Here is a 24,916-nt window from a genome sequence, read left to right as displayed (position 1 = left end):
ATAGGAATAAGTATGGCAAAAGCCTTACCTGTATCCAGCTCCCCCTTTGCACTATCACTGCACTCAAACAATGGGCAGAGAGAGACTCAGTAGTGAACCAGGTTTCCTGTGACTCCAAGTGCCATCCCAGAAATTCCAGGTGTCCCATTTATAGCTCGGAAATGTTTCTGGGATTCTGTAAACTTGCTCTAATTTCCAGCCTAATTTTTAAGCAGTTTGTCCCACTTGTTCTCCTGCCAAAGAATTCCATTAACCAAAACACCTCTCAAGCCTCACCTGGTTCTAATTTTGCTTCCTTCCTTCCTGAATCCATCAGGATTTTGCTGAGAGCTCCCCCCTTTTTGGGTAAACCAGCCCCCAGTCTCAGGTTTGCAGCAAAGGCCTTGCATTGACTCCTTTCTCACAATTCCAGAGTCACTGCTGGAATTCCTAAAAAGCCAAGTTCTTCCTTGCAAATCAGTTGATTCCAGCTTCTTATAGATTAGCTGGAGCTGATAAACTTGGCATTAGGAACCAGGCACAGGTATTATCCCTTCCCTTGTCAGCTCCAGCCAAATCACAAGAGATCTGCAAAGATTTACAGAAATCTGGTTGGTTGGGATTTTTCCTGCCTCCTGCCAGCTCTCCTTGCCAGTTTGACCACTTGCCCACTCATCCTCCAAGAAGAGTGAGTCAGCTTGGCAAAAAATTAATAAATAAAATATTCCAAGCCAGTCCCAGCGTGGACTCTCTGCCCTGACCCAAACTGGACCCTTGGGACTGAAAAGCCATAAACCATCCTGGCCATCACCCCTCTGGCTCTTCCCAGCCCTATCCTTGCTGAAATACCCTCTCCCAGTTCACCTTGGATAGTGAAGTGCACTAAAACCCTGGAATCATGGAATGGTTTGGGTTGGAAGGGACATTAAAGCTCATCTTGTTCTACCCCCTGCCATGGGCAGGGACACTTTCCACTAGACCAGGTTGCTGGATTCATCCCAGCTGGAGGAGGAGGCTGAGGATGCTCAGAGGTGGGAGGAATTAAACAGCTCCTCTTGCATCACTCTTCCCTTCATCCCATCATGAGCCCACCGGAAGAAGATGATCTTTAAGGTCCCTCCCAACCCAAACCATTCCATGATTCTATGATTCATAGGGAAGGATCCAGCCTTATTTTGACTGTGGTTTCCAGCAAAAATCTATGGCAGCACTTAGGGCAGGAGAAGAAGAGTGATCAGATCAGGTCCTGTCCATGTGTCATGGAGAAAAACCTGCTTTGCAAGGAAATAAACTCAGGCAATTAACTGGGAATTAAGATTTAGCGGCCGCCACGAGCAGCAGGAACGTGTAGAGGAGACAGCTGTTAAATTTGGGATGTGACAAAGTCATGCAAGCACTAACTGGATTACTTGCATTTATTTGGGAATACTGATGTATTTTATTATGCAACATATAGATCACTATAATTCTGCTTTTCACTCCACTGGCGGCTCCCCCCCCCCCCGAGTGTCTTAGGGAGCTTTACAAACAATTAAGCTGCGCTTTCCATCCGCTTTGGGGGAATCCAGGGTATTTGGGATCGGAGATGGCTTAATTAATGGGATTGATTTTTAACCCTCTCTGAGCCAAAGCCTCGAGTTTTAGCTTTCAAAAGTTCACTGCTCTTCCTGGGCTGATCGTGGGATGAACTGGCCCAGAGGTCACTGGAGAGAGTTTTCCAGGGACACAAATGCATTGGTCCCTCCAGGGATGGTGATTTTAACCCATTTAGGTTGGACATCAGGAGTAATTTCTCCATGGAAAGGGTGCTCAGGCATTAGAAGGGGCTGCCCAGGGAGGTGGTGGTGTCCCTGAAGGTGTCCAAGGAACAACTGGAAATGGCACTCAGTGCTCTGGGCTGGGTGACAAGGTGGGGATCAGGCACAGTTTGGACTTGATGGTCTTGGAGGGCATTTCCAACCTCACTGATTCTGGGATTCTGTAAAGGGAGGGGATGATAAATCCTGGAGAGAGGAGCAGAGCTTGGGAGATCCCACAATCCCAGAATTGGGTGATAGCTCCATGTGTGCTCCTGCTGCTCTGCAGACACCTCCATGTGTCCCCACGACCCTTGGAGATGGCACAAGCTGCTGTTCAGCACTTCCAGCCTCCTTCCCTGGCAGGCAGTGACAGATAAGTGCCTCCAGTTGCCTCTCCAGGGAAGAGTTTCAGGAGGCAGAGTGTAATCCTGCCTGCTGAGTTCAGTCCAGACGCTCTCAGACGTTATTAATCCTTTGTACCAAACCAGCAGGGACCTGCAGCCTGCTCTAGGAATGTGCTGCAGGATGGGAGGGACAGGCTCATCCGCAGTTTTCAGTCCAGGAGACAGCAAGGGGATAGATGGATGAAGGACCTTTGGATCCACATCTCTGGGAGGCTCTCATGGAAGGTGTCAGATGTTTAACAACCTCAGTGTCAGTATCTGAATTTCAAGCCTCAAGTGGCCCCATCTTTGGTACTGGGGGGGTTTAATCAGTGGGTCTGATGTCCCAACCTTTCCCACAGACCACGTTGTGCCAAAAGTGTGGCCTAGAAGAGAGCTGGAGAGGGACTTTGGGCAAGGGCCTGGAGTGACAGGACAAGGGAAACTGCTTCCCACTGCCAGAGGGCAGGGTTAGATGGGATACTGGGAAGAAATCCTTTCCTGTGAAGGTGGAGAGGCCCTGGCACACATTGCCCAGAGAAGCTGTGGCTGCCCCATCCCTGGAAGTGTCCAAAGCCAGGTTTGACAGGGCTTGGAGCAACCTGGGCTAGTGGAAGGTGTCTCTGCTCATGTCAGGGGGTCGACCTGGGTAATCTTTAAGGTCCCTTCCCACCCAAACCATTCCATGGTTCTATGAAAAACAGGAGCAGTTTGTGCCTCCTCTCCTAGCAGTTTGCTTCACCTCCTGCTTGGAGCATCCCTGCTCCTCCTAAAAGAGAAGTGGGATACCTGCCAGGGAATGGGCTGCAACATGTTTGTCCACTCCTCTAACCCTGCACGAGTGTTAAGCAAAGAGAGCACTGGACTCAAGGTGGGTAAAAAACCATTTCAGCCCAATTTTTGGTTGCACTGGTCACAGAGGACCTGTGGGACCTGCAACAGCATCACCACAGCCCTTCTACCACCTTCAACAGCTCTAGAAAACAGGTTGGATCCACTTGCAGGGCTGTTCCAAATAAGCCCATTGAGGTAAATAAAGCACTTATTAAAGCAAGGACACCTGGAAAGTGTCAGCACTGGAACACAAGTGATGGCACCGGGAGCAGGAACCAGGCGTCTCTCCGGGCTCAGGGAGGTGACAGCACACAGTCACACACCCCCTGTTTCATAGCCCTGGTTTGTGCCACACGATGGGATGCCAGGCACATTCCTGGCCCTGTTTTCCATTTCTAGGAGCCTGTCAGGAGTGGCACTCCTCCCCGCACAGATGTCGGGAAATTAGAGGGAATTCAGAGAGCAGCAGAAAAAAAATGATTAAAGGAGATGGAGGGCCTGATTTTGGAGGGAAAAGAAATCAGCTGAGCTATTTATAGTGCTGCCTGCACCGGGGTGGGAACAGGAATTTTTAAAAGTGCCTGGATAGCTCGGATAAGGGGAAGGGACAAACCAGCCTCCGGAGGATGCTCGCAGAGAGGCTGTGTGAGGGTGTAAATCCGGAGTGATGGGATGAAATGCCATCAAACACGAGCATTTGGGGAATCATTGGTGAGTGCAGGGGACAGTTGTTCATCCAGAGCGAAAAGAATGCCCTGAGAAAGATGTGTTAAGGGGTGGTGGAGGTGGTACCAGTGCCAAACCCCCGTTCCAACCTCTGCTCCCAGTATTTATTTACATCCAGCGTTTTACGCAAAACGTGGGGGTGGGGATGGAAATCTTCCTCTTTGCATCCCAAAGCAAGTGGTTTTGGTTAAAAAAAAACCAAACCAGCTTTAAATTCAGGCCTTCAGCTCCAGAGGCTTGTGGGAGATGCACGGAGAGGCTGCCGGGCTGGGATCCCCCACGGAGGGATGTGGGATGGAGGGGACCAGCCTGCTCCGGGGTGATGCATCCCTGGGGGAACAAAGCATCCTGCTCCTGTTTCCAAACTGATTTCCAGGCTGGGAAGCAGCTCATGAACATCTTGTTGCTGTAACATCCCTCATTCCTCAGCGAGCCCCAAGGTCCCCGTGACAGCTCCTCTGCCGCAGCCAAAGGGTTTCAGAGCAAAGGGGTTCTGTGGGGGCAATTTGGGGTTGTCCATGCAGGGAGGAGCTGCCTAACGTGGTCCTTGTGTCTCCTGTTGCCTTGCAGGACCTCTCACTCCAGGGCCAAGGCAGAGGCGGCTGTGACAGCGGCGCAGAAAGCTCAGGAGGAAGCGCGGATCGCCAGGATCACTGCCAAAGAGTTCTCGCCTTCCTTCCAGCACAGGGAAAACGGTCAGTTCTGAGCCCTGCAGAGACCCAAAACCCCCAAAAATGAGCCCTGAGCAGAGGCTTGGTCTGTGCCCACAGCTCCCAGTCCTCACCAGGACTCTTGGGGTGGGAAGCCTCCCAGTAACACCAGTTTTCAGGAGATTTAGCTCAAGGCTTTCAGTCTTCAACACTTCCACCTTGTTCAGGGCTTTTTTGTCTCCTCTTTTCGCACCAAAACACTCCCATTTTTTTAGTTCGTAGTCTGTGATGGTTGCACAGAAAAAAACCAACAAGAGTTCTGGATGGAAAATGCAAACACAGATGGTCCCAGAGGTCACCACTGATTTTACACCCATGGCTTGTGCGGTTCATGATTTCTCTGGAATGCCTGGACCGGCACACTCTAAGACCTGATCCTTCCCTTGGCTGTGCAAATCAGTCATGTACTTGTGCCAAGGTGTTGGAAAATCCATGTTTGAGCTTTGCCTGGTGGCAGACCCTGCTTTCCTTCCATCTTCTTCAACATTCCTTCCCAGTTTGTCCAGATTTGTGCTCGTTGGCAAGAGGTTCAGTCCCAGCAAAGGCTCAGGGAGGAGAGAGCTGAAGCGAAGCTGTGGTCAGTCAGGGGTCTGCAGGGAAACTCCAAGTCCCCACAGCAATAATTAACATAATAATTAATATATGGGACTGGGTTTATTCAAAAGTTTTCCTGCACCAAGCCCACATTGAGAGGTGTCTGTCATTATTGTCTCACCCTCCCAGCTCTCTAACTGAAGACTACTCACTCAACTTAATTGCTCCAGGGGCTGGTGCTGGTGACTCACGTTCTCTGAGGATGGGAAAAGGGATCATTGGATCTTTTGGCCCAGCCTGCCCATGCCCCAGTCCTCACTTACCCATGCCACAGAGGCTGTGGGGGCAGCCGGGGGCATCCCATGGCTCAGCAGGATGAGCCAGATGGGGTTTGGGGGCTGACTCCAGCCATGGACCTGCCTGAGCTGGGGCAGATCCCCATCCAGGAGACATCCATGGGCATTTTGGGATGGTGGAGCATCCCCCTGGCAGAGCACCAGAGCCCCACGCAGCTCTGTGCTCGCTGAAGAATGCTGAACAACCCCACCCCCCCAGCATCTCTCCTGCCGAGGTGCAATTTGTACATCAGAGATCTGAGCTTTCTCGCAGGTCTGTGTGGTCCCAGGGGCTCCTTCAGCCCTGAGATATTCCTCATCTCCATTTCCTCTTGCCAAGAGACTTTGCTGTTTTAAATCACCTCTTGGAAAGATATTTTTAGGTAATACATTTTTTACTACCTCTCTAGACAGGGACACGGCGCTTGACTTGTGCCGGGGTTCGTGTGGCTGGTGCTCCCGGTTGGGTGTGTTGGGAGTGAGTGAGGGGAGGGGAAGGGAGGCGGTTCCACTTAGAGCACAGTAAAAAACAAACACATCATCCGAGATGTGTCGGGAAACGGGGAAGCGCCTGCCGAGCGACTCAGGCACATAACAGGTGGGAATGGCTGTGACACCCCACGGACCCCGGGACCTCAGGCTGCAAACGGGCGGGGGCTGAATAGGGGTGGGGGAGCTGCCACCACACAGCACGGCATTGCAGGGGCTCTACGTGCCCACCTTGCACAGGATTGTGGGTGCTGGATGTGCCCCCCTGCACAGGATTCAGGTGCTGGATATGCCCCCCTTGTTCAGCATCGTGGGTGCTGTGTGCTCTCCTTGCTCGCTGTCATGAGTGGTGAATGTGTCCTCCTTGCCCAGGATCACGGGTGCTGGATATACCCACCTTGCACAAATGCCACGGATGGTCTGTGTGCCCTCCCTTCCACAGGACTGCGGGTGCTGGATGTGCCTACCTTTCACAGGGTTGTGGGTGCTCTATGAGCCCCCCTTGCACAATTGTGGGTGCTGGAATTGACTCCCTTGCACAGGATTCGGGTGCTGGATGTGCCCCCCTTGCACAGCACTGTGGGTGCTGGATGTGACTCCCTTTCAGGGTGTTGCAGGTCCCGAGTGCCACCTCCTGTGCACACTGTAATGGGTGCTGTGCCACCCACACCATGGGTGCTGGATGTACCCTCCTGGCACAGCATCGTGGGTGCTGGATGTGCTCCTTGCAGTGTGGTGGGTGCTGGGTACCACCCACCTTGCCCAGTGAGTGCTGTGGGTGCTGGGTGTCCCCACTTTGCAGGGTTTTGGGGGGGCTGGGGGACACTCACAGAGGGGTTCATGTCCACCACCATCCTGTCCTGGTCATTCCCACAGAACAGACTCCAGACCTTCAGGCAGAGGCTCCAGCAACCCCTTTAGGGGCGAGGTAAAGGTGTTTACCTGGGAAAAATGAAAATATCCCTGCTTAGTATCCTGCATCCTCTCCCCTGTGGTTTTCCATCTCCATCAGCCACAGGGATCTCTCCCACCCCCATCACTCTCCCTGTGGTCGTTCCTCCCTGGTTCCTGGATGCAGCAGGGTCAGTCCATGGTGCTGGTGAAGCGAGTCCCCCAAGGTGACAGCAGCACACCAGTGTCAGAGGCAGGAGCTCAGCACCGCACCCAAATCCCAAACGTGGGTGCTCCGGGTGCCCGGGGGCACAGGTTTGGCTTTGAAGCCTCCTGGACTGGGCACAGCTGCCTCAATCCTGCTGGAAATCCACAGTCAGTGCTCCGCACCCTCCTTCGCGCTCTCACAGCCGTTCTTCCAGGAATATCACGTGCTCCACGACTAATTTTAGCTCGGAATAATTGTTGCACATCCTCGGGTGTCGAAAGCCGGCAGGACGGCACCGGAGCATCTGCCGGATTCCTGCGGGAGGAAACGCCTGGATCCCTGCGGGCTCCGGGACTGGGGGGCAGCACCTCATCCCTGCTCCTCCCAGAGCCCCAGCCAGGGGCTGCAAAACTCAGGGAATTAACCCATGGAGAGGCAGAGTTAGACCAGCTCATTGCAGGTGTGGGTGGGGAACATTTAGGATGAGGTGGGGCTTAATAACATGATGTGGGTCTCCAGGGTGAGGATGCTGGAGCATCACTGGGCTTTCTTGCCCCTGTTGTGGGGCTCTGAGGATCAGGGAAGGTGCAGGAGTGGTGGGTGTAGCAAGGCCATGGCTGGTTGTGCCATTGGAAATCAGCTCCTCGGAGCTGGTGGGAAGCTTTCAAATCTCTGGAACTCCGGCAAAAGCCCTGGAGACCTGAATTGTGGAAGATTCCTGAGACAAACGGGGACACGCGAAGTCTTGGGTGAGCCCGTTCCGACAGGTGGCTTTCCAACTTTCTCATACAAAGCCCTTTATTCCCTCTGTGCCTCAGTTTCCTATTTGTGGTATCAAAGGCTGGCTGGAATGGGAATGTCTGAACAACAAAATCAGTTTGTATTTTATCCCAGAGACATTTATTCTGCATGAAAACAGAGGGGGTGAGCTCCACCTTTGTCCTTCACAACAATTTCCCGCCACTATCAGGATTCCTCAGCAGCCTTGGATAAATCCCAGGAAATTCAGTCTCCAACATACAAACAGGGACACAGGGAACAAACTAAGGCTGAACTGAGTATTGTCTCCAGAAATTGAGTCATTAGGAGATCATTTTCTATAAATTGCTTCAGTAGGAGATTTCTAAGCTTGTTACTATTTACCTCCCCTGTAAGAGCTTTGATGGGGACATCCAGCCTCACACTGCCATGTGCCCCACATGTATCCCAACCCTGACGTGGTGGGACTTGGGAGTAGCTCTGGGTGAAGGCACATCCCAGCACCAGAAGCTCCCCAAAAAGATGTGAAAGAGAAAATTCCTCAACAGAAGTGGAAAGATCAGAGCAGGCACTTCCAAGCATTTATTTTTAAACAGTGGCAAGAAATTGAGCTCTTCCTTTTGGAGCCTCATTTCTTGTCTGGCCATGGCAATCGCAATTAGACACATTTCAGGGGCATTAGGCACTTAATATATTTATCAAATTATTCCCGTAATTTAGCATGGCTTTAGCTGGGAACAACTTGAGAGGGGAAAATGAGAATTAACCACTATTAGCTTGAACCGCCTTGAAATAATTCGGTGTTTCATCAATGATTAACAAGTTGGAGTTTTTTTGTTACTGTCCAGAGAAGTGAAGTGTTCCTTCAGCAGCAGAAGACATTCAGTCCCTTAGAAGTCCCTGTCCCCAGGGAGACACTGTCTGGGGAATCTCTGGGTTTGAAGGGAATGAAGAGACATCAGCAGGATGTAATAAGGAGGATGGTGTATGTTGTACGTGGTCCTGCCTGTGTATGTGAGGCACAGCCACCTGTGTCCTCTCCAGCACAGCCAGGGGGGCTGAGGAGGGAAATGTCCATGTCCTCCTGGTCCGTGTGGAACAGGAAAGCTCTCGGATAAAAGGTTTGTGGGATTTTCCTTGCACATCTGATGTGGCCATCTCCTTATGAAACCTTTGAGGTGAGATTTCCCTTCTGCAGCTCACAGCTGTAAGCTGAGGTGTTTCCCATCCAGGAGAGGTGTGGGGGCTGTTGGCATGGGATGATCCGTGGGGTGTCCAGGAGCACACAGTGATCCCAGTGGCACCCAGCACTCATGGGGTGATCCCAGTGATGCCCAGCACACCCACAGAGCACAGGGTGAGCTGTGAGCTGCCACCAGCCACATCACACATTTCCCTTCTCATGCTTCCAGACGGGGACCTGATGGGAAAAGGTGATCAGGTGGATCCCAAAAAACCATACTAACCCCCTGCAGCAGCTCTGCATTGCTAGTGGCTTCCCCATGTCCCTGGGGCTACAAAACCATTCCCATGCCGGCTGCAGCCGCTCGCACCGGGCAGCTCTGCGGGTGCTGGGGGTGATGTGAGGGCAGGTTTGGTGTCAAACCAGCGGTGCCTTTCTCTTGCTCCAGTGGCAGCAGCTGTTTATTGTGCTGTGGTGCTGCTGTCCCGATCCCACCCCGCTGTTCCCCACCATCCATCACTGTTCTGCGAGATGAAAACCCCGGCGGGCACCCACAGAATAGAAATAACCCTGTCGCCTTTCTCTCCCCCTTTCTCCTCCCCCTTCACGGCTGCACAAAAAGGACTCGAATGCCAGAGACCGAAGCGCCAGAACTCGAGCGATGACATTGAGGTCCTGTCCACCGGGACCCCCCTCCAGCAGGAGAGCCCCGAGCTGTACCGCAAAGGGACCACCCCGTCCGACCTGACCCCCGACGACAGCCCGCTGCAGAGCTTCCCTGCCAGCCCCTCCTCCACGCCCCCCCTGGGCCCCTCCTGCAGGAACAAGAGCGCCCACTTCTCCAGGCAGGTCTCGGTGGACGAAGAGAGGGGTGGGGAGATCCAGATGTTGCTGGAGGGGCGTGGCGGGGATTACCTGCGACCCAACAGCTGGAGCAGCGAAGAGAAGGCCGGCGGGACGCGCGGCGTGAGAAGCGGGACCCTGCGCGCCGGGCAGCTGGGGGCGGCCCCCGCCCCTGAAGACTACAGAGGTCGGAGCGGAGGACACAAACACTCGGCCTCCAACCACAAGCAAAGAGAGAGGTGGACAGATTCCCCTGCCACGGTTTCATGGACTTCCCACCACAGGTCCCACAACCACAGCTCAGGGAGCTCCAAACTGCTTGAGCTGGACGAGGAGAAGATGAGCAATTACGAGATGGAGATGAAGCCCCTCATGAGGATGGATTCTTATATGCAAGAGATTCACACCCAAAAAAGACACTACAGCAAAGGGGGAGGCTGCAGGAGCATGGCTGACGACCACCGTGGGGAAGAGCGGGGCTTCGGGGTTCAGAGACTGAGGTCTAAGTCCCAGAACAAAGAGAATTTCAGGCCAGCTTCCTCTGCAGAGCCCACGGTGCAGAAACTGGAAAACCTGAGATTCGGGGACAAAGCTGAACCTCGGCTACTAAGGTGGGACTTAACCTTCTCCCCGCCACAGAAATCTTTACCTGTTGCACTAGAATCTGAAGAGGACAGTGGGGATGCGCTCAAATCCAGTACGGTGAGTAGGAGAAACTGTGTGTGGAAATCTGGTGGAGAAACCTGGTGCTGTTGTGGGTCTGGGATGGGAAGGAAAACTGAAAATCCTGAATTATTGTTGGGTTTTGCCTTGACTCCCCCCTTCCTCACTTCTCCCATCCTATGAGGTTTTCCCTGCAGGCTGTTGTGGTGGGAACAGCAAGATTTTCACTGGAGGATGTGAGCAGCAAGTTTGAGTTTGTTTTGCAGCCCAGCTCCTGGTACAAATCCATTATTGCTGGGAATCTGGTGGAAAAGCTGCAGGAGTAGACAAGGCATTGGTGATGGTTCCTTGTGTTTTGGTGATGGCAACAGAACTTCACGGTGGTCCAGGAGTGTGTGGAGGACAACCCCTTGTGAGACATCCCTCCCTGGGCTCCTCATTTTGGGAGGGATAAGGATACTTTGGGCATAAGGATACTGCTGGGAAGAGCAGGAGGTGTTCAGGCCAGAGGAGAGGAGACAGAGTGATCTTCAAACACATAAAAGCTGCTGCAAAGTGGAAGGGAATAATCTGTTCTCGATGAACAGAATTAATGGGCTTAAATTCAAGCCTTAGAGGAGGGGTGAGCCATTAGCCATTGCTAATGAGTTGAGGGCTGTAATTAATTGCCTGGGGAGGCTGTGCTGGATGGGGGGAGGAGGGGGTCTAAGACCTGGTTGTACATCAGCAGCTCAGATGGAACCTGGGCAGAGCTGAACCTCCTTGGGAGGAGGCTGAGCTGTGTGATTTTCAGGTTCTTTGCCACCCTGGTTTTTGATGATTCCTGGATTTATCATTGGAAGCTTCCTTACTTCCTCACTTGTTCTCCCTGTTGCTTTGGCATTGCTGGAAGAGTTCATGGGGGTCTGATGGGAGCAGTGGGGAAGCTACCACTGCCCCAAATTGCCCCTTGTCGAGTCAGCACCAAACACAGGGCAGGGCTGCAGGTCCCATGCTGGATGTCCCAGACCTACACAGGAGAAATGGAAAATCTATAATGCTCAGGCAGTGATATTTCAGGCTCTGGCAGAAGAAAGGAGCTAAATCTCCCTGTCAGGGGAGCAGAGGATGGTGCTTGGTGGTTTGGGGTCATGGAACTGAAATGGATTTGTCAGTCACGCTGAAAATTTGGGCTCGAGGCATGGTGGTGTGTAAGGGATGATTCCCGTTGCCATACCTACAGCATCCCTGCTCCTCCAGCGCTCTGCCAGCACAGCCAAGGTGTTGGCACCTCCAAAGGTGGGAGAGAGGAGAGAGTGGTGGCATCTGCAGCCCAGGAGCAGCCAGGATGCAGGAAGGACTAAACTACAGATCTGCCACAGCTTCCCTGCTGTGGCTGTGGATAAATCCCCCCCACACACAGCCCTGAGCTTTCTGCCTTCCTGTTCATCCTGTGAGCTCAACGCAGGCTCGGGAGCACCCACATGGCTCTGAGGGGGAGCTGAGCACGGAGTGTGCTGGTGTCTGCTCTGCAGGATATGTCCTGTCAGCCCTGAAAACACAGAGCTCCAGTGAATTCAGCCCTGAGCACACCCCACTGAGCCAACCCGCGGGTGCTGAACCATCCAGGCTGTCCTTACCTGCCTGTGTGGATGCCTGGAAGCACTGGAGACATGACAGGCAGCATTAGGAGCCTGACAGGCTCTCACAGGGGAAGAGCAGCAGCAGTAATTGCGCAGACACCAACCCTGTTGAAAGTCCGTGGGACTCACAGATGCTGCAGCATCTTTGACAACATGACCTCCCATGGCAGCAGGGAGCTGGGAGAGACATGAATCACAAAGGAGGGATGAAACCACAGTTTCTCCTCACGGGGAGCCACACGATCTTCAGGAGATCTCTGGCACAAACAGTCCTGGGGTCTCTCCCCGCCCACCCCACGTCAGACGCGCTGCCGAGACTTCCACCTCACACATAAACCTCCCTCCACAACACTGGAGGAAAATAGCCACTAACACAACATCACTGGCTATTTCCAGGGAGTCCTGGGCACTAGGGAAGGGGCACAGCCTGCATGGAAAAGCGCATGGAAAAGCCATTAGGATGCACATCATACTTGTGAAGTGCTGTAGCTGTGGAGCAGCATGTTCAGTTTTCTCACATTCATAACCGAGGGTGGAACAGATGGCGAAGGTTTGGGAGGAAGCTAATGTAATACAGAGGAAGAGATAATATGTGGATTTAAATAACCTACAATGCCAGCAACAATTTGTTCTAGCAGGAATTGCACGGTGCTAGCAGGGTTTGGTTCCAGGGGCCTGGCAGGGAGGGGGTGGTCAGAGAGGAGCAGGGGAAGGTGTAGGAAAGGAATGGGATGTGTGTTCCAACCTCCTGCCTAAACCCATGACCTTGCCTGCACTTGCCATCAAGGCCCTCAAAGCATTTCAAATTTCAGTGAATGTAGTGAGTCCCTGAGGAAGAGGAGGGTCAGACTAAGGGGGAAAGATTTATCCCACAGTCCCCATATCCACCTCCGTGTGTGCGCTCAGCAACGCGGAACATTCACCATTCACACACTTAATCCTGCAAAAATCCACTGCATCCTGCTCATGCTCCAGCTCTCTCCACACAGAATGAAGGCTCCCCAGTTTCCCCAAAATCTCCATTTCTCACACTAGGCTGAAATTCCCCTTCCCTTTGTTCTCCCTGGTGAGCATCGGCTCCGGGGCAGGGCTGGCTGCACACGCATGTCCGTGCACACGTGTGTGTGTGTGTGTGTGTGTGTGCGTGTGCCCACACTGCCTCAGCTTGCATGACAGCCTGCTTCCCTGGGATCCACAGCACTGCCATCTGGGAAGCTGCTCCCTGCAAAGGGCATTTCTCATCTCCCAGGCAGCTGGGCTGTTCCAGAAAGGTGCCTGCCAATGAGCAGGAAGGATGCTTGGAGCTGAGTAGGGCTATTTTTGCCCTACCTGGAGTATCCCTGTGCTGAACTGAGGTCACCCTCCCAGCTTAGCTTGTTTTAAAAATAATCTGCCATAAACCAGCTCTACACAAGCCATCAATGAGCCCAGTGAGCTGGCTCTGTGTTGAAGTGCCAGCTCCAGCTTTCAGACAAGGTACACCTCTGGCAGTGCTCACCAGAGAAGGCTCAGGATGCAGGGCTTACAAAAACACATTCCAAAAAAACACTGCTCTTGATTTCTCTGGACCAGCTGGAGGCTGTGGGGTCCCTTGTATCCAGCCTTTTCCATCCCTGCACACGTAGGGATGCACACTCCAGGCAGGAGTCAGACTTACAGGTTGCTCTATGAGCTGTAGGAACTTTTCTCTGTCATTTTTCACCAGTCCTTTTAAAGAAGCTCCCATTTGTTGGAGCTGCGCGTAAGTAATTGAAAAATACTCTTAGGAAGGTCATTTCTTGAGGCCACTACTCAATAACACTGATGAAATTCAGCCCTTCATGGTGTTCGCTCTCAGGGGATTTGGGGGTTACGGGGTCATTGAGCCAGTGCTGAGGCCACACAAACGCTTTAAAATTACATTTAAAGCCACCTGATCTCTCTGTGTCTCTGTGTGCACTGACCCCTCATGCACAGAACAAACTCCCATCAATTGTCAGTGTTGGGGCAGAGGGAAATGGGAACCAACGTGCCGGGACCAGTGTCGGTGTTGTCGGATTAAGGGATTTATAGGAACGTCACCATCCTTTCCATCCTTAAATGCCCACAAGGCACAAAGCTCAAGCCTGTGCCTGGATGCTTCACAGGTTCCTGGAGCCTTTGAGGAGATCTAAAATGGGAAAGGAAAAAAGGAATTGTTGAGAGACTGAGAAGGGAAAGTGGCATTCTAAAACGCCAGCAACCCTTTTTTCCATCAGCACAAAACACAGCACATTGTAGGGCTGGGGGAAAAAAAAAGAGACCAGATCTCCTTTTCTGCAGGTGCTGAACATCTGCAGCTTCTGAGAGGGAAAAGAAGGGCTGTGGGCACAGAGGAGCTCAGCAGGCCCGCGGGAAGGGACGGTGCTCAGGCACGAACGGAGCCTGATTCATCTGCCTGTCCTCGTTTAGCAGGAGCAATCACGGCCGTTTAGGTGGAGACTTCCAGGGACACGTCGTGGTCTCACTTAAAGGCACCCTGGAGACGTGAGTAGGCTCGAGACTTGGCCCTTTAAAATCCCACTGTCTCATCGCATCGAGACCGATGGGAGGGCAGGAGCCAAAAAAAAACCCCACCCCGGCCACCCCTGACATTTCCTTGCACCGTCACACGCTGGCGGATAAAATCCCAGCGCTCTCAGCTGTTTGCTGCCTCCTCCCGCAAACAAACCCGCGGAAAAAAAACCTGCAGCAAAGGCAGTTCAGAGGCATCTCCTGGGTGAGGGATCTCCAAGAGACCCCCCTGTCCCCCCCAGGTCCCCGCGGGGGAGGCGGGGAGGAATTCCAGCAGCTGCAGCATCTCCCTCCCTCGCGCGGCGAGCGAGGGGCGTATTTGCCATCAAGATATTCCGAGCAGGTTTCGCTGTCGCTGGGGAAAGTGAGGAGGAGGCAGCCAATCTGCAGCAGGAGCAGGGATCTGCCGAGCGCTCCGCGCAGCCGGAGGGAGCCGAGGGAGGGATCAGGGCAGGGGGCTCAGCACGGGCTGGCACGGGACGGGGAGGAGGGGATGGAGCGCCAGAAATGGCACCTCCCCACTGATGCCGTGAGGGATGCTCCCCTTTTCCAGCGCTGTGGGGTTATTCTTGAAGGGATTGACCTCGAGCTGGTGTGTTTTCTTCAGAGAAGTTGGGCACTTTTAGCCCTAGAGATTGTAAAATGAGTTAAAAATAAGAACTGGGTGTTTTCTCTGTCCCAAAGAGGCACCCACTGTTTGGGTTGTGCACAGAGATGCTCCCATCTGTCTGCCTTGGGACCAGTCTGTTGGGAAAGGCACCTGGGGACTTGTTTGGCATTAACCTCCCTGGGATTGAACCCCACAGCTTATCCCTGTGGTTTTAGTCTTCCAGCTTCAGGTTTTTCCATTTATTTTTTCCCCGTCGGGAGCCATCCCCAGGTCTCCTAACAAAGGCATCTCTGGGTTTCCTTGTTTCTCTCATCTCAACCAGATTCAGCCCTAATCCCAAATGGCCGTGGGACCTGCGTGTCCAGACAAATAGAAGCCATAATTACATGGGAATAAGGAAGCAGAGGAGCCCTCTTGCCATCCTCTCACCCCTCTGGAATGAGGCAGGGCTGAGCGTCGCCCCAGGGGCTGCAGCGTGCGCAGAGCAAACCTTTTTGGGGTTGTCTCAAATAATAACCAGAAACTGTTCCTGCTCTAATCTCTCTCGTGTTCAGGCATCGCAGGTGTGACGTGTAACAACAGGAGGTAGATAATGTTCACAGAGAATGGGATGTTTTGCTCGACAGGGTCCTTTTTCAAACCTTTTTCATCTCCAGGGCCCTTTGATGTTCCTGAGGGAGCACCTTGCTGACTCTGCTCTTGTCATCCTGGATTCAATTTAGGGGTTTGAGCCCAATTCCACACTGTTTAGCCTGGAAAAATTTGGGGTCAAACACCAACTTTTGAGTGCACAAGAACCAAAAATCTTAAACACACAGAACTCCAAACACACATAAACTGTAGACAGAGTTCTCTCCCAGCACCTCTAGACTGAGGATTGAACCAGGGGGCACAAACCAGTTCACTAACAGGCACCTTCTTGGGATAAATCCTCATGTTTTTAGCCTTATTTCCCCCCAGAAGCGGGTTTTCCATCCCATCCAACTCAGTTTCACTCACACAGGCACGTTTGGCATCTCCTGGGCCCCTTCCTGGAGTCACGGGAGATGCTGCAATCCACTGGAGAAAGCAAAGTGAATCCCTGATGTTTCTTTTGCTAAATGCTCCTCACCCATTTCACAGAGCCTGTTCCTGGCAGTTATGTGACAATTCAGCACAAATGTCATGGAGCTGCTAAGTTTGCAGCACTTTCCGCAGTGCTGAGGCTGGAAAACGGTGCATATATAGTTTTTTTTGCTGATCCAAGTCCTTAGTAATTACACTTAATAGATCCCAGAGGGATTCCTAGGTAACCTGCACTATGGTTTCCATGGCAGAGAGGCAGAGCTTGTACCCTGTGATAACAGATAATAATGGATTGTTAATGCTTAAATTAATTATGCTACAATTGCATTTGTAAACCAGCTGTCCCTTGTATTCCCAGTAAGACTCTTGAGTTGCTACACAACAGTTACAGGATAAAAACAAACAAGACAGAGGGGCAGAAATTACTCTACAGCTCCAATTACTGTTATTACTCCTGTGCCATATAGCAAGGGGTTATTCATATTTTAGTGTATCCATGAGTTTAGGTCTAAGTTTCTGTTCTTTAAGCTTGGAAGGAAACCTAAGAATTCCTTGGAGACTCTCCCTGTTGATACAGAAGGACCCTTTAGCCCAGCTAATGTGCGTTGCCCATCCTTGGCAGATGTTTTCCTTCTCCTGTGAAGCACTCCAGGATCTAGTTATATAGAATAAAAATAAAAAGTCCCAGCCTGGATTTGCTGGTGAAATTCTCGCCGGAGGATGCTTGGGCACACCAGAGCTCGCTGGAATGTTTCCTTTCCCGAAGCCAGGCTGGTAGCCATGCTGGGTGGGATTCATCCCACGTCACTTGGGCTCCAGACAGCCTGGATGGGGAGTGCAGGCTGGATGTCTAACATTTAGACAGCTAAAATTGGGTGAGAGGACGCTGCCAACTGGCGTCTGCTTCCCCGGGAAGCGGGTTCTGGACGGGCGGGCACGGAGCTGGGAGGCAGGATGGTATTCCAGAGCCGAGCCTGGCTCCTGGCTGGCAGGAAGGGTGGTTTAACCAAATCTCCCAGCTCCTGTCAGCCTGATTTCACAATTTCCTATTGCAGGGCTAAAGAGAGTGTCGGAGCTTCTTGCTGTCTTTGACACACAAAGCCCAGCTCAGGAAATAGGCCCGACTGGCCTCGGGGTTTTCTTTGGGCTCCAGGAGATCCCTGCCTGTGGCAGGGGGTTGGAATGAGATGATCTTTAAGGTCCTTTCCAACCCAAACCGTTCCATGATTCTATAGAGGCTAAAGATGAGAGAAAGCCCCACCAGACAAAACAGAGTTTCAAATCAAGGGCTCTGTCTCTTCTTTCCAAAGGCAGTGACTCCTGTTAAGGGCTTGGGATGTGGTGGGAAGAGTTGTAAAAGCCACTTGTTCTAAAACAATGACTGAAACTGCAGCAAAAGGGAGTTCAGTGACCTGTGGTCAGGCTGGGCTCAGCAAAACATCTCTTCCAAAGCAGAGCTGCAGAACTGATTCATCTCCTGCCCGGGCACCGAGCAGGAATCACCTCTTGGATGACACATATCCCAGGCCATCAAAGGAGAGAAGGGCAAGTGTTTCCTCTGAGCAGAGGTGAAGGCACAAAGACCTGACAAGATAGAAATAAGCCAGACATAAGGGTTTAGAGGTGCAGCAGGATTCATAATTGGAGCTAAAACAGAAGTTTTGGAGTCTCAAAGCTGCTTATCCACCAGCTGCCATGGGCAGGGCTCCAGCCCCACACCGGGGGAGCAGCCCTACCTGCCATTCCTGCCTGGAGAGCCCTCTGTGGAGCTGGCACAGGGACGAGGGTGTTAAAAAGGAAGGAACTGTTAAAAGGAAGCAGAATTTGTGAGTTGTCAGACAGTCAGAGCTGTTCAGTTCACAGAGACCCCTCCCCTCCCTGGTCATCCTATTCCTGGGATGCTTTTGCTGGCAAATGTGGAAGATCCCACCCATGCAGTGGCAAAGGAAGGATTTTCTCCTGCCTCTGCACTGCAAAAGGGGATGCAGGATGCAAACAGGCACAGACTGAGCCAGGGAACCGAGCAAAACATCCGTGCAGGGGAAGGCAGGTGCTGCCGATGGAAGTGGGTGTTGGCTCCCCCCATTCTTCCAGGTGAGGGCACTGCTTTGATGGACTGGTGTGTAAATCATAGAACTGTGGAATCATTTAGGTTGGAAAACGCTCTAAGATCAAGTCCAACCATCCCCCAGCACCGCCAAGGCTACCACTAACCCATGTCCCCAAATGCCACATCCACAGGGCTTTTAAATCCCTCCAGGGATGGGGACTCCACCACTGCCCTGGGTGGACAATCCTTTTGGTGAGGAATTTTTCCCTAATATCCGATCCAAACCTCCCCTGGTGCAACCTGAGGCTGTTTCCTCTTGTTCTGCTGCTTGTTACCTGGGAGAAGAGACCAAAGAAGTGTATCCCTGGATACATCCCATCAGCATCCTGTGAACACCAGTACGAAGGGTTGTGATCTCCAGCAGCCCAGCAGGTCCATCCCAAAGCATTTGTGAGGAACACCAGGGAATTGAAAGGGTCCAGTGGTGTGAGCAGAGCAGGGGCACAAATATTTGCTGCTTTTTTGGCAGGGAACTCAACCACTGAGTGGCCCAGGGCCGATGGAAGCACGGCTGAGCCCTCCCTGGCTGCGAGGCCGAGGGATCCGAGAGCATTCCCTGTGTCCCTGTGCCCTGCCAACAGCAACAATGACAGTGCTAATCGCCTGCAATCTGTTATTATATTACCACGGGCTCAGAAATGGTAAAACCCAATAATCTTGTGAAATGCAGCTAATCCCCCCCATCCCAATAACGCCGGCGCGGGGCTTGGCAGCGGCCGGGCTGGGGAAGGGGGAGGGCTGGCAACAAGGGGGTGGTTTCTGCCTTTGGAAGCAGCCGGGCGTGGATACCTGGCTGCCAGGAGAGGCTCTCCACAATCCCTCCGTTGGTTGGCTGTCTTTGACCCTGTTGCTAAGCTACAAATATGCCTTTCCAGCGAGCTCCAGCATCCTCGCTCCCACCCACTCCCAACTGCGAACTGAATCAGCCTGCTCGGAATGAAACGAGCTCTGGCCAGCAAGGAGAGTGTTTTTGCCTTTTATTTTCCAGCAGCTCTGCAGAGTGGCATAAGGAAAGCTCCCAAAGGGCACCCACCCCTGCCCCGAGCCCTCCCAGCAGCCACAGAAGCGTTAGGAGGAGGACGGGAGCCTGGAGAAAGGATTTAGAGCATTCCAGGCGTTTAAAGCTGGCACAGCTCGGCTGCAGCAGGAATAGCTGAGGATCCCAGCTACTCCAAGAAATAGCTACCACCTACCTGCACACAAGATTGCTCACCCTGGTGTGAGCCACGTTAACATTCTGGGACGGGGAATGTTTGGTGACGGGGATGAGGAGGCAGGGATGGGGTGACAGGGATAAGGTGATGCCATGGATGTTTTTCTGACCAATGTTCTGCACAAAGATGTGTTGGAGGGTTGTCTGCAGTCCCCACGCTGAGGGGTCCCTTTCTGTCATTCCTGGGATTCTGACGGGGTCCAAGAGCCACATCCTCATCAGGTCCCATACAATTGTCTGGGCTGTCCTTATGCTCAGTGGAAAGCAATGGATGCTCCTGGGGGGATGTTCAGCCCAGGCTGTGGTGGGTGTTCCATGGGCCAGGGTTCCTGCAATGGTTTCCAGGCAGAATCACACAATCATGGAATGGTTTGGGTTGGGAGGGACTTTAAAGCTCATCCAGTTCCACCCCCTGCCATGGGCAGGGACACCTTCCACTATCCCAGGTTGCTCCAAGTCCTGTCCAACCTGGTCTTGAACACTTCCAGGTAGTTCCCAGGAGCTTTATTTGGTTCTTATAAACATCAGAAAAGGTTATTACAGCTTTCCCAAAATGTTGCCTGAACACAGATCACTGTGTCCTGGCCTGATGTTTGCCATCACCAGAAGGCCTGGAGAAACAATTGTGTTTATTGGGAAACGTCCTGTGGAGACTCCTCCAAACCATCCCTAAACACCTGTATGATCCAATAAATGGGGTTTTTTCTTCCTTTTCATTGACCACCTGGTAAACAACCAATTTCATTTTTTTAAGGCCAGATTTCCTATGGGAATGACACAGGGAAGTCCATGTCTTGGTCAGTGGGTGCATCCAGGTGTTTGCTTGGTAGCCTAAAAAAATTCACTGAGGGTTTCTGGGCACTTTGGGATCATTTGCTGGGGTGTCAATCAGGGTTTGCCCATCCACAGACCTGCCTGGACCCCACAGAGCTCCTGACCCTGCTACAGGGCAGCCTTGGGCAGAATTCCAACGTTCTAACTCCTCTCCTTCTCTTTCTCTTCCAGGGTTCAGCTCCCATCCTGGTAGTCATGGTGATCTTACTAAATATTGGAGTCGCCATTTTGTTTATTAACTTTTTCATCTAATTCAAGACTGTCTTGTTTGCAAAAATAACAGTTACATGTATGAATGGGGGAAAAAAAAACAAACAAAAAACAAAAACAAACCGGAACCAAACAACAACAACAAAACAAAGGGAAAAATCATAACTCGAACTGTCCTCCGACAATTTCCAAGTCTTTTCACAGAAGAACAACAAACGATCGAGTCTCACTCACAGTTTGCCTTTTTTCCTGGGTAATGTTTTTTGGATTTTAGCCAAAATTCTTTGCTTGTATAACACTATGCTGTGTGGCATGGCAAAATGCTATCAACACTCTGCCCCCCCAACACTGGGAAGGATGAGAAGGAATCCCAACAAAAGAAAACCTCGTTTCCCTTCCCCTCACCCCCCATCCCAAAAAAAAAATATGGTCATAACAACAGTAATGAACCCCAAACTGGAAATGAGCTGGGGGGACCATGGGGAGAGTTTGTTTGATGTATGTACGGGTGCTGGGATGCTCCAGGCTGAGTTTCCCAGGGAAATCCACAACAGCTTTAATGACAAATGAGAGAGAAAAGCAAAATCATGCTTTTCTCCCTTTGGAAATGGAGGAATGTTGCTGTAAGAAGGAGGAGGGAAGGAGCACAGGGAAGGCATGAACCCTGTCTGGATGGAAAAGATGGGAGAAGGGGCCCCATTTTGGTATTTGTTTTTAAAACAAAGCAGCAATTGGCCTTTCCCAAAATTCCTTGGGGCAGGGGGGGAATAGGGAACATGAGGTGTGAGCAGCAGGCCCACCACCCTCCTGCCTTCACTCCTCCTCCCCAGGCTGCTCCCCGACATGGCAAGGCTGGAAAAACACCCAGTGCTACTTTTAATTCACAGCCAATTTCTCCTGGGTAAAAACATGTCCCTGGATTCCCCCCAAAAAAAACTTGGAGGCACCATCAGCAACCCGACTTGCTGGTCATTGTGCTGTGCTGGTGAGGAGCATCCCAGCCCATCCCATCCCAAAGTGTGTGCACGGAGATGCCGGGGAGCAGATTGGTGGGGAGGGACAGGGGAGAGAGGGCTCAATTCCGACCCACTTGGGATAACAATAAAACAAAACCAAGCAAAAATAAACCTGTTTTTCCAAGGCATCTGGGGAGGAGCACTGGAGCATGTCCCAGAGAGGAGGGAGAGGGTGGTGGGTTTGTCTCTTACATCTTGCTGTGGACTGTTTCAGACATCATGCTTGGGCTCTGAGCATGTAGTATTTTGCACTTTGTAATGCAGGATGTATATTCCAGCTTCCAACATGTCCCTGTAAAAAAAAAAAAAAAAAAAAAAAAAAAAAGAAAATCCAACCAACCATCATTGGCAATGGCAGCCTCTAAGGATGTATTCTTTTCTTTCTTTTTTTTTTTTCTATGTCACTTAATTTGTTTCTACCATCTTTGTACTATGCCTGCCTTGATTTTGTCCCCTCCCCTTCCCCACGGATAATCTGCATACTCATTAAAGATGCCGTATCCCTGTTCTGAGCTGTCATGGTCCCAATCCCAGTGCAGTCTCAGCTCCATTCCTTGGAAGTGGCCGATGGCCCCTCGCTTTCCCAAGGGACTGTTCCCTCCCCCCAGGTGGAGATCGGCTTTGCCGGTGATCCACCACCACCAGGCACAATTCCAGTGGCTCCTTTGGGATTTGGTACGTCCAGGGACCAAATTCCACCCTCAGTTCTCCCCACTGCAGCTCTGTGCGAGTGTGGCAGCACCCGAGGGTGGGATGAAACCCTCACACGGATATTTGGGGGGGTGGGAAAGGAGGGGGAAATCCCTCCTGGACATTCACATCCAGAGTTGTTGGATACAGCCCGGATTTGTGGACTCAGCTTTGCTTTGCTTCTGTTTTAGCTGTTTCTCTGCTACCTTTTCAGCAGATTTCTTATTACACTGCACTGGATTGCTATATTTTTAACCAGAAATAAACTAAGGATTAGAGCATGTGCCAGTTAAATTCAGTTCTTTTCCTTACATGGTCTGATTCCCTCCTGTCGCAGCTTTTCCTCCTCTTTTCCTTCCTTTCCCTTTCCAGGCAGAGGGCTATGGGTGGACAGGGGAAAGGAGAACTTTGAAATTTAAATTTCCACAGTAACTGTCCATCATCTTCCCACCTCTTCCTTTTTTTTTGTTGTTTTGGTTTTCCCTTTTGGGTCCTTAGTCATCACTTTTTCCCTCTTGAATGGTCTCCGCACACTCGAAATGAGCCAAATAACGACAGGTTGTGATTGCAGCCCTGGGAACTCACCCTGGGGTTTGTGATTCTGGTTTTACTCTTTGCAAAGACTCTTGAGGAGGAGGGGTTTTTTTTGGACATTCAGGTGCACATGACACAAAGGTCCCGCTAGGAGCTGGTTAAACAGATCCCTGCGAACACAGTAGGATATTTAGATACATATAAACCAGCACAAAAAAACCTCATTACCAACCCAATAAAAGTACTAGTGATTCCCTGACTCGTTTTTCCCACTGGTAGACTGACTAGTTATTGTTGTTCTTGCCCCTGGACCAGCATAAATCCAATGTGGATTTCTAATTTCTCTGTTCCAGTCAAGCTCAGTAGAAAAGACAGTCAAGGACTAATATTAATTGGCTCCCAAACCACGTGGTTAAAAAATAATGATGCCTTTCTTAATCCTGGGGAGCTGAGCAATTTTTCTTATTCCTGGGCTTTTCACATTTGCCCAAGGCCAGAAATATTCTTGAGAAGTAGCCCGGAGAGAGAGGTAATTCAGTGTATTGCCCTGTCTTATGAGCCCTAGTTCCTGCAGATCTACCTGAGGCACATTAAAATGTCTATCAACAGGGCACATAAATCCATGGAAATTGTCCAGACCTGCTGTTTTATGTCCATGCTGGCAGATGCACGTGGACACTTGAGGTCTAGATCATTTTTCAGGCTGCAATGGAATTTTTATGTTCCTACAGCAGAACCCGAAGCACGAGGAGGGGCTGGGGCTCAGGGAACCATCCCACCTGCTGTCACAGCAGATCCACTGGGAAAAGGGCACCTGTCCCTCCCCAGGGAGACTTGGGACCTGGGCCAGACCCCACCTGTGTGAGGGATGGGCTGGTCTGTCAGTGCATCCCTGGGGAAGACAAAAAGGAAGGAAGGGAATGAAGACAAACCCCTCTGCCTGCTCTTGCCACGTCAGCTTCTCACCAGCCCATCTGGCGTCTGGGTTGCTGTACCCGAGACCCAGATTCTGGGACTCTCCAGGGCCTGATCTTCCAGAGATACTGAGCTGTGGCAGCATCTATTTACCTCGTGTGGAGTTGGGAAGTGCTGCTGGGAAAAAACCATCCAGACTGCAACAGAAGGGGAGGGGCAACAGGAGAAACGATGTTGGATGGATGGTGAAGGTCTTAATTGAAACCTAAGGACTAATTACACATCCTGACAGGCTTTGCCAAGTTAAGGGAGGGTGGGAAAGCAGGAATTTTTGGAAGCTGTCAGAGGGTGAGGTTGGCTCCAAGGGTTTGTGCCAAGGTAGAACTGAGCAGAGGCAGGATGGGATCTCCTGTGGGGCCTGTGGGTGAGGTGTTTGCCCAGAACAGGGGCCCTGCACAATCCGGACACTGTGGCAGGGTTTCCTGGTTTAGGGAAATACATCGACTCCTTGCACAGCCTCTACATGAACTGCATCAGCTGTAGAATCATAGAACCACAGGGTGGTTTGGGTTGGAAGGGACCTTAAAGACCACCCAGTCCCACCCCCTGCCACGGGCAGGGACACCTTCCATTATCCCAGGTTGCTCCAAGCCCCGTCCAGCCTGGCCTTGGACACTTCCAGGGATGGGGCAGCCATGGCTGCTCTGGGATGTTTAGTGCTGGTTGGATCCACCCACCCAGTGGTATTGCTGGAGCAAGAGAGTGGAAGTTTTGCCAATACAGACCAGACCAAGAATTAACCCAGACTGCAGGAGGAAGGATGAGATCAAGGCAAACAAGGAATTTGCCAGCAGATGCCTCTAGTTCCCCTCTACCAGAGAAGGGTGAGGGAGAATCTTTCCCTGTACAAAGCTAACCTTCATCCTTGGCACTGCTGCAAACCAGCTTCAGCTCCAGGGAAAAAATCCTGTCAGTGTGTATCCCTGGATTTGCAAAGGGAAGAAATGGTGAAGTAAATCTGGCAAGAAGTGTGTTCTCCCCTGTCTGGTTGGACCTCTGGACTGGGGTCTTGTGCACAGTTGTTGTGATTTTAAAGCTACTATTTTTCAAACAAAAGTAAATTAGTAAAAAAAAATAATTCAAACAAAATCTGCACGTGCAGCTCACTGGCAGATTCCCCAAAACTCTGCACACAAAGACATGGACTCACCACACACGAAGGATCAAAT

At 51.6% G+C, this 24,916-nt stretch overlaps 1 protein-coding gene across 1 annotated transcript in view; it reads left to right on the top strand.

Annotated features, from left to right (window-relative positions):
* The window catches only part of JPH3 (junctophilin 3), a 54,733-nt gene extending 32,882 nt beyond the window's left edge, over nucleotides 1–21,851 (top strand). The window contains exons 3-5 of the mRNA XM_027737891.2: nucleotides 4,292–4,416; nucleotides 9,453–10,375; nucleotides 20,494–21,851. Of these exons, the coding sequence (XP_027593692.1) occupies nucleotides 4,292–4,416; nucleotides 9,453–10,375; nucleotides 20,494–20,574 (1,129 nt within the window). The 3' untranslated portion in view covers nucleotides 20,575–21,851. The remainder of the gene's footprint in view (nucleotides 1–4,291; nucleotides 4,417–9,452; nucleotides 10,376–20,493) is intronic.
* The last annotated feature ends 3,065 nt before the right edge of the window (nucleotides 21,852–24,916 follow it).

Source organism: Pipra filicauda, unplaced genomic scaffold (genome assembly GCF_003945595.2).
Source record: "Pipra filicauda isolate LSUMZ 115617 unplaced genomic scaffold, ASM394559v2 scaffold415_size613988_pilon, whole genome shotgun sequence".
Taxonomy (NCBI): domain Eukaryota; kingdom Metazoa; phylum Chordata; class Aves; order Passeriformes; family Pipridae; genus Pipra; species Pipra filicauda.
The sequence above is the reverse complement of the archived record's forward strand: the minus strand, read 5'-3'. Positions and strand labels throughout refer to the sequence as shown.